The sequence below is a fragment of the Triticum dicoccoides genome, chromosome 7A (genome assembly GCF_002162155.2).
Source record: "Triticum dicoccoides isolate Atlit2015 ecotype Zavitan chromosome 7A, WEW_v2.0, whole genome shotgun sequence".
Taxonomy (NCBI): Eukaryota; Viridiplantae; Streptophyta; class Magnoliopsida; order Poales; family Poaceae; genus Triticum; species Triticum dicoccoides.
This window is the reverse complement of record NC_041392.1, coordinates 143,439,143-143,450,749: the sequence shown is the minus strand read 5'-3', so window position 1 is coordinate 143,450,749 and position 11,607 is coordinate 143,439,143. Positions and strand designations below refer to the sequence as shown.

Here is an 11,607-nt window from a genome sequence, read left to right as displayed (position 1 = left end):
CATATAAAATTCAGGGAACTATGAAGAAATTGCCGTGTAGAATTAAAACAACGGATAGAAAATGCCATGGGCAATTCAATGTCAAAACTGCCACGATCAGAGTTTACCTTGTGTGCATTTTCATGTAGTTGCCACACTGTTTCGTAGTTCAGTCATGATTTTTCGACATATTCATTTTGATACATTTTTTAAGCTCTTTTTTTGTCTGATTGTATGGCATTTTGTGTTCATTTTGTCTCGCTGGTGCTCTAGCTAGTGCTTTTTTGCCCCAGAATGGTTCGTATTTTTTTGCATGCCATGTTCATTTTACCTGGCAGCTTTTCTGTGCTCTAGCTAGTACACCCTCTATTTTTATTTACTCCGTATAGGTTTGTGTAAAATACTTTCAACAAGTTTGTAAAAAAAATTGACATATATACCACCAAATATATATCATTGGATTCATCATTGCATATATTTTCACATCATATAAATTTGATACTGTAAATTTTCATATTGTTTTCTACAAACTTAATCAAATTTTATAAAGTTTGACTTCAATCAAAGCTGATATGTAGAGTGAATAGAAAAGGAGGGAGTACTTCCAGTGCTACCAAACAATGCCAGAAATGATAGCAATCCATTGGCCCTATTAATATGTTTTTTTTTCTAAAATACATGGCACTTACGTGCAACGTGGCATGGCAAATCTCTGAAAACTCATATGGAAAACTCAACACATGGCAGTTTTCGTTTAGTTAAACATGGCTTTCTTTATAGCATTTTGTATTGATCACATGGCATTTTTTGTGCGAAGTGGCATGGCATTTATAGTGTGTATACCATGACATTCTTTCAAGAGCATGGAATTTTCTGTTATCAAGCGCATGTCATCTTCGTTATTAAGGGCATGCCACTTTTATTTGTAAAGAGCGTGGCATTTTGTTTTTCCAAGCATGGTAAAAAAATTATTATAAAGAGCATGTCATCTTTTTTGTACAAGCATGTCAATTTTATTTTAAAGAGCATGGATTTTTTTTATATCTTTAAGAGCATGGCCTTTTCTTTTACTAATAGCATGACATTTTCATTATAAAGTGCATGGCACTTTTATTTTAAAGAGCATGACATTTCATTATAAAGAGCATGACTTTTTTTTAATATAAGAGCATGGCCTTTTCATTATAAAGAGTGTGGCACTTTTATTATAAAGAGCATGGCATTTTTTCTGTAGAACACGACAGTTTTTATTTTTAAAGAGCATGGCATTTTTTGTCAATAAGAATATAGCATTCTTATCATTAAGAGCGTGACCTTTTTTTTTATTAAGAGCACGATCTTTTTAATCTATAGCATGGTAAAAAAATTGCATGGTACTTTTAGTTTTTCTAAATCATGTAATGTTTCTTTTTTGTGTGTTTTCTTTGTTTCCGATAAAGAAAATATAGGACATGGCAATTTTGATTTTTTTAATGTGGCATTTTTATTTCCCAGTCTCATGTCATTTCTATTATCTTGATCATGCCATTTTCCTTTTATACATTTTCTCAAAACTTTATTATATACGAGTTTATATGATGGCATTTTAGTAAAGTACGCTACATGATCAATTTTGATTATGACGGCATTTTGTTTATGTGATGGCATTTTTATATGTTGTTTTGGAGAAAATCCAGTTTTAAAGGATGTTAGTACTGTCTCATGAAAATGAGCTTTTTTAGGTCCCTTTTTTGAAGGCTTACGTGCGTGCGAAAAGGCTTGAACTTGAGATCTCATTGTTGCAAGGGAACTGCACCAACCACTAGGCCAACTTGTCACTGGTTCATATTATCTTCCTTTCTTTCATTTATACGTACATGAAATGCCCGCTATGTCTTCTATGTTTTCTTTTTTCTTTTTTTTTAAATGTGTGCGCTTTTCTTAAAATAGATGTTTTTTTAAATTGGATGAATGTTTTTCAAAATATTTTTAAAAAAATTGGTGATTGTTTTTGAAAATTGATGAACTTTTTTCAAACTCAATGAACTTGTTTCAATTCAATGAGATTTTTCAGAATCAATGACTTTCTTTAAAATTCGATGACTTGTTTTTTCCAAAATTGATAAACTTTTTATTAATTCGTGAACCTTCAAAGTTTGTGAATTTTTTTCTGTGGTCATTTTTGATTTTTTTTCACGATTTTTTTCTATTTCTATTTTTTAAAGTTTATGGTTGACCATTGGTTAACCGCGATTGATGAACGCCATCGAGCGACGAAGAAACCAGGCAAGCGCTGGCCTTCTTCTTGGGCCGGCCCACAAGCAGGAAGTGTGGGCGCCAAGGCGTTCAACGGCGCCTGAAACGCCGAAATCGTTGCAAGATCACTCCCGCCTTGTCAGGTTGTGACAAAGTGATGAGAGTTTTCTCTTTTTTCGTAGTTTCTTTATTCGAAATGCTTTCTCTTAAACCTTGTGTCCAAATATCGAACTGTTTTTACTGTTGAATTCTTTGCGTCAAAATCTTTAAAATTGGATCCATGTGTGATAGGTTTTGGCGAATTTTTTTCACGAAAAAACTGAAGCGAGAGCACTTTTTCTCCCTTTCGAAGAGGCACATGTTTTGCCTCTTGTGGAAGCGAATCCATGGCTCTATGAGAAGTAAATCGGTGCCTCTCGTGAAAGGAGAAAAACGTATTTTCTTAATCCAAAACAAGGGAAGACCAAAAAGCCAAAAAAAATCATCTGAAAAGTTCAAAATACATAAAAAAAGAGTAAATTTTGAGGGAGCGCCCAGAGCACGGCCAGGGATGGATCCAGACTGAAAATTACCCGGTATCCAGATAGAAGAACACATACCTACATGTCAAACAATCAATCACCTACACACTAAAAAAATGGATTATATTAAGCAAGTGTAAACTCGACCCGGTGCCAGTGACACTGGCTAGTTGTACATAGCTCCGCCCCTGAGCACGACACGTGGCGACGGCTGAGAATGCGCCAAGTGATGCGCTTCCAACCCACACCAAGCAACCCTTGTGAGGGCTTTCGAAGGAGTACTCCTCAATTAATTGCTCTTTCTGTAAGTTGTAAAAAAAAGTTGCTCTGGCCGTACAAGAGCTCCGGGAAGGGTCGTCAGATATTGACGTTCAAAAACAACGTTATTTATTTTTGAGGTAAGTGTTCAAAAATAAGAGCAACTAGTTAACGAGCGTTTTTTCGGGAGCCTCGCAACGATCAGCGCCACTTGGCGTGCTCTCAGTCATTCTTCACGTGTCGCGCTCTGGGCGCTCCCTTCGAATTTTATTTTTAATTTTTTCGCACGTGTTTTCGGCTTTTAAAATGGTTTTTTTTCGGTTTTTTGACATTTTGGTTTCCATTGGCCTTCTTTAGCTTTTCAATCAAAAAAATTTTGAAAAAAAAATTATTTTTCATGAAAAAACGTGTTTTCTTTTTTCCCTTTCGTGAGAGTCATGGTTTTGCTTCCGCGAGAGACACAATTTTGCTTTCACGAGAGTCACGGCCGTACCTCTCGAAAATGAAAAAAAAAAAGTTTCTGTTTTTTTTCTTTCGCAGAGTTACGATTTTGCTTTCGCAAGAGGCGCGGGTGTGCTTTCGCGAGAGTCACGGCCGTGCCTCTCGGAAACAAAAAAATGCGTTTTCTATTTTTTTTTCTTTCACGAGAGTCACAGTTTTGCTTTCTCGGAAACGAAAAAAACGCGTTCTCTATTTTTTTTCTTTCGCCAGAGTCACGGTTTTGCTTCCGTGAGAAGCATGATTGTGCTTTCACGAGAGTCACGGTTGTGCCTCTAGGAAAGGGAAAAAACGCGTTTTTTGTTTTTTTCCTTTTGCGAGAGTCACGATTTTGCTTTCGCAAGAGCCACGATTGTGCTTTCACGAGAATCACGGCCGTGCCTCCTCGGGAATGAAAAAAAACGCATTTTCTCTTTTTTTTCCCGCGAGAGTCACGGTTTTGTTTCTGCGAGAGGCACGGTTGTGATTTCGTGAGAGGTACGGGCGTGCCTCTTTCGAAAAGGGAAAAAATCATGCTCCCGGTTTGGTTTTTTCATAATTTTTTTTTGGTAAAAACCTATCAACATTGGGATCTAGTTTTGAAGATCTCGACGCGAGGAATCCAATATTGAAAATGTTTGAGATTTGGACGCACGGTTTAAGAAATAAAACGTTTTGAATAAATGGATCTATGAAAAAGGAAAACTCTCAGGTTGTTTTTTTGCGACAAATACTTCTTAATTAGTGATTTCGTTCAAAAACAAAGTGGCACGTTGTTTTTTTGGGTTCGCCTTATGGAGTTATGGGCCAGGCCGACCGAGTCTTCTTCCACTTCCCGGCCCCGCACGGCGCCGCCAGCCCGCAACCGCGCAGCGCCCTCCCCGTCCCCGCCATGCCGCGTGGCACTGGCAACCGCGGCCGAGCCGAGAGAGCAAACGAGACGGAGCACCTCGCCTCACGTGTCCTCCTCTCCCCCAAATCCACTCCGCTCTCCGCCACGCGCCGCTCCCCTCCCCCCTCCTCCTGCCCGCCTCACTCCTCTCGCGGTCTCGCCCCCGCCTCCGACGCCGCCTCGACCTCCGCAGAGCCACTCGCTCCCGATCCCAGCGACCAGCGCCCGGAAGAGGAAGAGGACGAGGACGGGCCCGCCCATGCTGACCTCCTCGCCCGGCCCCTAGGCTCTCGACAGCGCCACAAGGACGCGCGCGTGTCGCGGAGAGATGGGGTACCTGCCGTCGCTGGGCGGCAAGGCGGCGCACCTCGTCTCCGACCTCGCCACCGTCATCCTCAACCCCGTCTCCGGCCACGAGCGGGAGCGCTCCTCCCACCTCCCCGTGAGCGTTCCCCTCCCTTCCCCTCCGTACGTTTCGCCTTGGCGTACACCCGACCCAAGCGCTCGTCTCCATTTCCGGGCCTGTGCCTCGTAATCCGCTCGATCGGCCAACTCCTAGGATGCATGGCTTGCGGCTGGTGATCATATGTCTGTATGTCTCTGGACTACGCGGTGCGCAATCCTAGTGGTTTATGGCATCCTTTTGCTGTTGCGCTGCTAATTGAGATGGCTGGCCCTGTACTGGGATGATGATTATTGATATCTGAATGTTTTAAGGCCGCTATCGGTCAAATATAAACTGTGGGAGCGGGAGCATGGAGATCAGTTTGGACTTTGGAGTAGAGCTGTACAAGCAAACTAGAGGGGTATTGTGCGATTGACCAACCAATAGGTAGTTTCGACTGATGAATTGGTGCCTATTCCAGTTCTCATGTGTGTATTTGGACTTTGGAGAACCTTGACAAGAAAGGTTACTTAGTTTAATATCTAAATTTAGGGTGATATGATGTTTGGTTTGCGGGGTTTACAATTATTTCCCCTTTCTGTTGAGATGCACGACTCGCTAATGGCAATTTGTCAAGTGCCAAAGGCAAAGTTTCAGATGGAAATATCATTGTTGCCCATCGCTGCTGCTGCAACCCTTTATTTTTTGTGGTTGGAGAGTGGATGGTTTCACCTACCAGGACCTCACGCTAGTGCACATTCACTAGCCATAAGTCATTGAGTCCCTGTTTCTATGGTAGTTTTGTGAAAGAAAAGAAACTGAAGTGACATTCATGATAACTTGTTTAGGGGCAATTGGCAACTACAACGGCATGTACTGATCATTTTATTGATCATGCTTGGGCTAGAAGCTTAAAGTTCATATCTATCTTGTAGGAGGCCACTGAAGGGCAGGAAAATCTTTATGGTGATGAAGAACCTGAAATCCCTAATGGCCCCGACACATCTTCGTTTCGAGCATTTCTGATGTCATTTATGTCTGCATCAAGTTCTAGCAATGATTCAATGGAGATCATACCTGAGCAGGATCTGGATATGGAATACCCAACTTTAACACCTGTTGGGAGGGGTATCAAGGAAAGGAAGGGGTTGCTTAGTAGAGGCAAGCATTCCATTGGAAAGATTATTAACAAGGCAGGTAGACTTGGTGGTTTCAGACAAAAATCCGGCCACATCGTTAATAATGAAATAGCAAATCAAATAGAGTCAATGTCGTCCGGTTTCGCTCTGAAGGTATCAAGGGGGTCTGCTTCAAATCATAAGTTGCCACCTATGTCTGAACCATCAATGCTTTTATCAGAAATGATGCGAAATGTTCTTTATCCATCTCTTCCTGTTCTTGTTCAAGGAAAGAACTGGATGCTGGTTTACAGGTTATCGTTTGAATCCAAATATGTAGTGATTATTATCATTTTGTGGATGCAATTGATTATCTGATGTCTATTTCATAAATTGTCCAGTACCTGGAGGCACGGGGTATCTCTATGTACTCTGTACAGAAGGAGCATGCTTTGCTCTGGTGATTCACTTCTGGTATGCTGCATACAATGCTTTTGTATATCTTCCATTTTCATGCCCTCATTTGCAATATAATGTCATCTGAATATAGTATCGAAAGATACATGCTTGCCAAGTAGCACTGGCAAGTTTATATAACCTTCTTCATTCACCCAATTAATTTCGCATTCCTAAGCTATTCTATTAGAAGTTTCAGGACGTGCTAATGACTTCATTTTACTGGTGCATATAAAATTTTCCCGACAATATGTCTTTGGTCCTAGGATCTAAGCACCAAACTTGCTTTGGTTGCGTCCCACACCTTCCACCATGTTCTATACGAACCTGGATCATACATGCAGTGGCGTAAACAGGGGGGACCAGCAGGGGCCCTGGCCCCCCTAACGTCAGATATTTGCTACTTTGATGATAAACAGTGTAAAATCAGTCATTATTTGCTGTTAAAAGTGTATTTTCCTCCTGTTTGGCCCTCTCCAACATGTTTTAACAGCTCTCGGCCCCCTTGACCCATTTTTTCTGGCTCCGCCACTGCATACATGCATCTTAAAATTTCGTTGACTTTGGTGATATTACATTGTTGTTATACAATTTCCGAATTTCTGTCTACGTAATTCCCTGGAGTGAAGGAACAGGTTGTTTGAAAACTAAACATCATGCAGTCGTGAACACAAGGGAAGCTCACTGTCTAGTTCCAATTTATTTATGAGCAGTGCATGGATTACCAGAAGAAAAGATGATATGTTTACATATATATTTTTAGCTTCTGATGTCTAGTTCCAATTTGTTTGTGAGCAGTATTGAGGTCAGTAAGTTAAGTTGCTGCATGCATCACCATAAGAAAAGATGATATGTTTACATATATATTTTAGCTTCTAACTTTCTAAGCAAACAATTCCACTCTTTTGTCTCTGTTTGATTTCGTCCTTAGACACTGCAATCCTGGGGGCTTGAGCTACAGAAATTACTTTTTTGAACACAGCTATAGAAATTACTGTATACACAGTACTGTAGGTACTGTTTTTGTTTTGGTTAGAACAATGCTTTTCTTGATTTTTGTATAGTTTAGTTGCTCACTTCCATCTCCTAATTTGTGCTTTGACAGATAATTGGGGATAAAAAGGGAGCAGTTTTTGGTGGTTTGGTAGAGGCCCCTCTGCGGCCGATCATGCAAAGGAAGTATCAGGTTTCATTTCCACACATATTCTTATGGTGTTTCTTCGATGTGTATTCTACCTTACAGGGTTACACTGATTGTGTTTACGCCATCTTTCAGGGGACCAAGAATTGCTTCGTGTTCACCAATGTAGCTGGTCGCCCTGTTGTATATCGTCAAACAGGTACTTCTCTTTTACTTTGACAGGATTTGCATTGCATAAGAGAAATACACTCCTTTCTGCATTAGTTTCCACCTTTATAACAACCAGTACAAACCATGAGATGTGCCTTTACAGAAGATCAGAAGATCAGAAGATTAATACATTTTTATATGTTGTTGTAGATCCTATAGTAATTGATGTTTCTTCAGAGAAAATGTTGTGATAACTTTATTGCCTTCTTGTGGGGACCCCCGTATTTCTAGAAGTAAATATCAGTTTTGTGCTCCTAATTTTCTTGCTTCCTTAGGATTACGGTTAAAATTTTCCAATTGCAGGTGCTAATAACTATTTCACGTTTTGCTCCCCTGAGTATTTGGCAATGGGAGGTGGTGGTCACTTTGCACTTTATCTTGGTGAAGACCTGTAATCTACTAATCTCTGACCTATCTTTCCACCTTGTCACACATAAATTTTATTTCGTTCTCATGTTAATGTGTCCGTGTGCCAACTTTAGCCACAAGCATGTGTTTTTACTTTTTACACCCTTCTTTGCAAGTGTCATCAGCTTAACATCTTGTTGATCAAGTGAGTCACATGTTCACTTTTGCTGTTTGATCTGTGCAGCCTGAATGGTTCAAGTTCCACCTCAGAAACGTTTAACAACCCATGCCTGTCACTTTCCCAGGACTTTGAAGTTAAACATGTTGAGGTACATGATCAATACTATGCATATCGATTGATTCTCAGCATCCCTGTTTCCTCATGATGAAACTTGAGAGTAACAATGTTTTCCGGCGCAGCTGTGGGGCTTCGTCAATGCTTCCAAGTATGATGAGATGCTCACCGTCTGCCGCACGGAGAAACCTGGAATTTGGAATTTGTGACTGTTCACAACTTTTCGGAACCGTTGAGACTTGATGCCAGGTGTTATTCTGATGGCTTGTACAGTTTTGTAAGTATATAGGCCTCGTTAGAGTCTCACTGGAAGTCGTAAAGTAAAAGGTATGTAGGAAAACTAGTTCGCTTGTGGATCTATGGAGGTGAAACAAGAGCGCAACTTCCTGATCGTGCTTGTAAATATAGTAGTGTACTTGAATTCTAAGCATTTAGATATGTACCAGTATACATTCCCCATGTTCCGCTTATCTTACCAATAATGCATTTGAATTGCCGTGCCAATATCATATGAGAATGCACACCTAGTGCAATCCTTCTGAGAACAATAATGGGAAATATAGTATATCATTTGATTTACTTTGTTCTGAACACCTCCACCTGTTTGCTTGAGGAAAGGAAGGAGGAGGAAGATGACATCTAGAAAATCGACAATTGATGTGGCCCAACAGGAAGGAGGGAGATGGCATTGCGAAACTTCAAAGTTTTCCTCCTCCCGTTGGCGCCGCCGCCTAAGATTGCCTTTGGGCCGTGAAGGTGCGGAGGGGCCGAGTCCGCCCCTGCCGGCGGGAGGTGCAGAGGACCTCGCCTTGCTTCAGTGCTTGTATTCATCGCTAGGTGGTCCATCAACCTGATTGTAATTTTTATCATCTTTGGTGTTCAAGTGACCTCTATGAGAGCACACGGCAAGCTGATACTGGTTGTTTTCAAAACTGTTTCTCGCATCCTTGTTTTGTGTGTTTTTTAGAAGGAAAAAACTATTTTTAGTGACCATCGGAAGAATTGTTGAAAAGGACCATCAGTAGAATAGAGTTGCTTGGTAATTTTTATAGAAACTTTGGGTGATTCAATCTCTACTACTTTGTCCGATTCATATTAATTGTCACCAATTTAGTACATATTAAATCAGCAACAATTAATATGGATCGAAGCGAGTAGAAAAAAGTAGTGTTTCTTTTTCGCCGCGCAGAGCGCTTAGCTCAAGTGTAGGGTAGAGCGCTTAGCTCAAGTGTAGAGTAGAAAAAAGTAGTGTTTCTCTTCCGCCGGGCAGAGCGCTTAGGGCATCTCCAGCCACGCCCCCAACAGGGCCCCCCAGGCCACTTTTTCGGCGTCTGCGTCGAAAAAACGGCCCAGTCGCGCCCCCAAGACGCCGAAAATCGCCGGTTCAGACCTTTTTTCTGCCCGGCGGTCACAGGTCGAACCCGGCGCGCTGGGAGCAGTTGGGGGCTCCGGCGCTAGGGAAAAGCACGCCTGGCCCACACCGACAGGGGAAAAGTCAAGGTTTTCTTCCCCCGACTCGCCTCGCACCCCCCGCGCCCTCGGCCATCACTAGCTATATCCCGGCAACGGCCGCCGCCCTACTCCGCTAGATAGCCATTCCCCGCCGAAAAATAGCAGAGCTTCGCCGCGGCAGCCCCTCCCACAACAGTTGGGCGTTTCCGGCCGCCGTTTTCGGCCGCGGAGGCGCGGTTTAACGGCGAGTACACGCCCACCGAGCGCAAGGTGTTCGGCGTTTTGCCTGCCTCGGCGATGGACTCGGATGAGGAGGAAGAGCTCGCCGCGCTGCTGGAGAAGGAAGCCGCGGCCGACGTCCAGGAAGAAGAGCATCTCATGGTGCTCGCCGCCCTCGGCCAGCTGCTGGCGAGCAATGAAAAGCCGCGGCGAGGTGGCTCGGCGCCGGGGCGGATGAAAGCAAAGAACCGGCATCGTCTCCAAGGCTACTGCATGCTCTACTCCGACTACTTCGCCGATGCTCCACTTCATGGCGAGAGAACATTTCGGCGCCGTTATCGGATGAGCCGAAAGCTCTTCCTCAGGATTGTGAATTCCATCCGAGAGTTCGACAACTACTTCAAGTGCAAGATGGATTGCACTGGCGCTCTTGGATTCACCTCCATCCAGAAGTGCACGACAGCGATGAGGATGCTTGCATATGGAGCTCCCAATGATTCACTCGACGACTATGGGCACATGGCCGAGTCCACCAGCATAGAGTGTTTCTACAAGTACTGTCGGGCAGCGGTGGCAGTGTTTGGGCCACAATACTTGAGAACACCCAATGCGGAAGACACTGCTTGGATCCTAGCCCAGAATGCAGCAAGAGGATTTCCTGGGATGCTTGGAAGCATCGATTGCATGCATTGGAAATGGAAGAATTGCCCATTTGGTTGGCAGGGGATGTACAAAGGCGCCAAAGGCGGTTGCAGTATGGTGCTTGAGGCGGTAGCCACACAGGACCTTTGGATTTGGCACTCCTTCTTTGGTATGCCAGGAACTCACAATGACATCAACGTGCTGCAGTGCTCTCCTGTTTTTGCCAAGCTCGTTGAGGGCCATTCTCCTCTGGTGAACTTCGAGATCAATGGGCACCAATACAACAAGGGGTACTACCTAGCAGATGGCATCTATCCAAGATGGTCGACATTTATGAAGACGATCTCAAACCCTGCGGCAGGAGGCAAGAACGCCTGGTTTGCGAAAGTTCAGGAGGCTTGCAGGAAGGATGTCGAGCGGGCATTTGGTGTGCTCCAATCTCGATTCGCTGTTGTTCGGTACCCCGCTCAGACCTGGTCCAAAGATCAAATGTGGGAGATTATGACTTGCTGTGTCATCTTGCACAACATGATCATCGAGAGCGAGCAAGAAGACCCAATGTTTGACACTGAACCATACTACAGGCAGGATCCTCTAGCCGAAGTTGATCACCAGCTACCGGCAACTTGGACTGCCTATCTCAGTATGCGTCAGGAGATCCGAGACCCACAGGTGCATCATCAACTGCAGAAAGATCTGATTGAGCACCTATGGAGGCTCAAGGGGGACGCCGCGTGATGAAATACGAGTTTTTATTTGTTGAACTATATAATTTGTATTGAACTATTTGTTGTTGTACTATTTTGTTGAAGTATTTGATTTTTCTGTGATGAAATATGTGATAAGAAATAATTGTGTTGATAATTGAATACCGAGACACGGCGAAACCACGCCGAATATGGGCCTATTCTCGCCCATATGAGCCCTTTATTCGTCGAAATTGGGCTGCAAAGTGGGCCAATTTCGGCGCCTGGGGGCG

At 43.2% G+C, this 11,607-nt stretch overlaps 1 protein-coding gene across 2 annotated transcripts; it reads left to right on the top strand.

Moving 5' to 3' along the window:
* Nucleotides 1–4,398: 4,398 nt before the first annotated feature.
* On the top strand, nucleotides 4,399–8,821 carry LOC119330262 (oxidation resistance protein 1-like). Of its 2 annotated transcripts, none has more exons than XR_005159982.1 (8): nucleotides 4,399–4,804; nucleotides 5,683–6,179; nucleotides 6,267–6,339; nucleotides 7,427–7,507; nucleotides 7,598–7,661; nucleotides 7,976–8,053; nucleotides 8,265–8,349; nucleotides 8,441–8,496. XR_005159982.1 is itself a non-coding variant. In XM_037603370.1 (8 exons), exons 1-8 carry the CDS (start codon nucleotides 4,691–4,693, stop codon nucleotides 8,522–8,524), a joined length of 1,086 nt encoding a protein of 361 aa, XP_037459267.1. In that variant the 5' UTR covers nucleotides 4,399–4,690; the 3' UTR covers nucleotides 8,525–8,821. The 2 variants fall into 2 exon arrangements, 1 of the variants encoding a protein (XP_037459267.1); XM_037603370.1 differs by having other exon boundaries at nucleotides 7,976–8,063; nucleotides 8,441–8,821.
* The last annotated feature ends 2,786 nt before the right edge of the window (nucleotides 8,822–11,607 follow it).

What these genes read in the sequence shown, in the direction of transcription:
- LOC119330262 (XM_037603370.1), top strand. Translation starts at nt 4,691, where the DNA reads ATGGGGTACCTGCCGTCGCTGGGCGGCAAGGCGGCGCACCTCGTCTCC. An exon ending in AACTGGATGCTGGTTTACAG is followed by an intron (nt 6,180 to 6,266) that starts GTTATCGTTTGA and finishes TAAATTGTCCAG; the next exon opens with TACCTGGAGGCACGGGGTAT. An exon ending in GCTCTGGTGATTCACTTCTG is followed by an intron (nt 6,340 to 7,426) that starts GTATGCTGCATA and finishes GTGCTTTGACAG; the next exon opens with ATAATTGGGGATAAAAAGGG.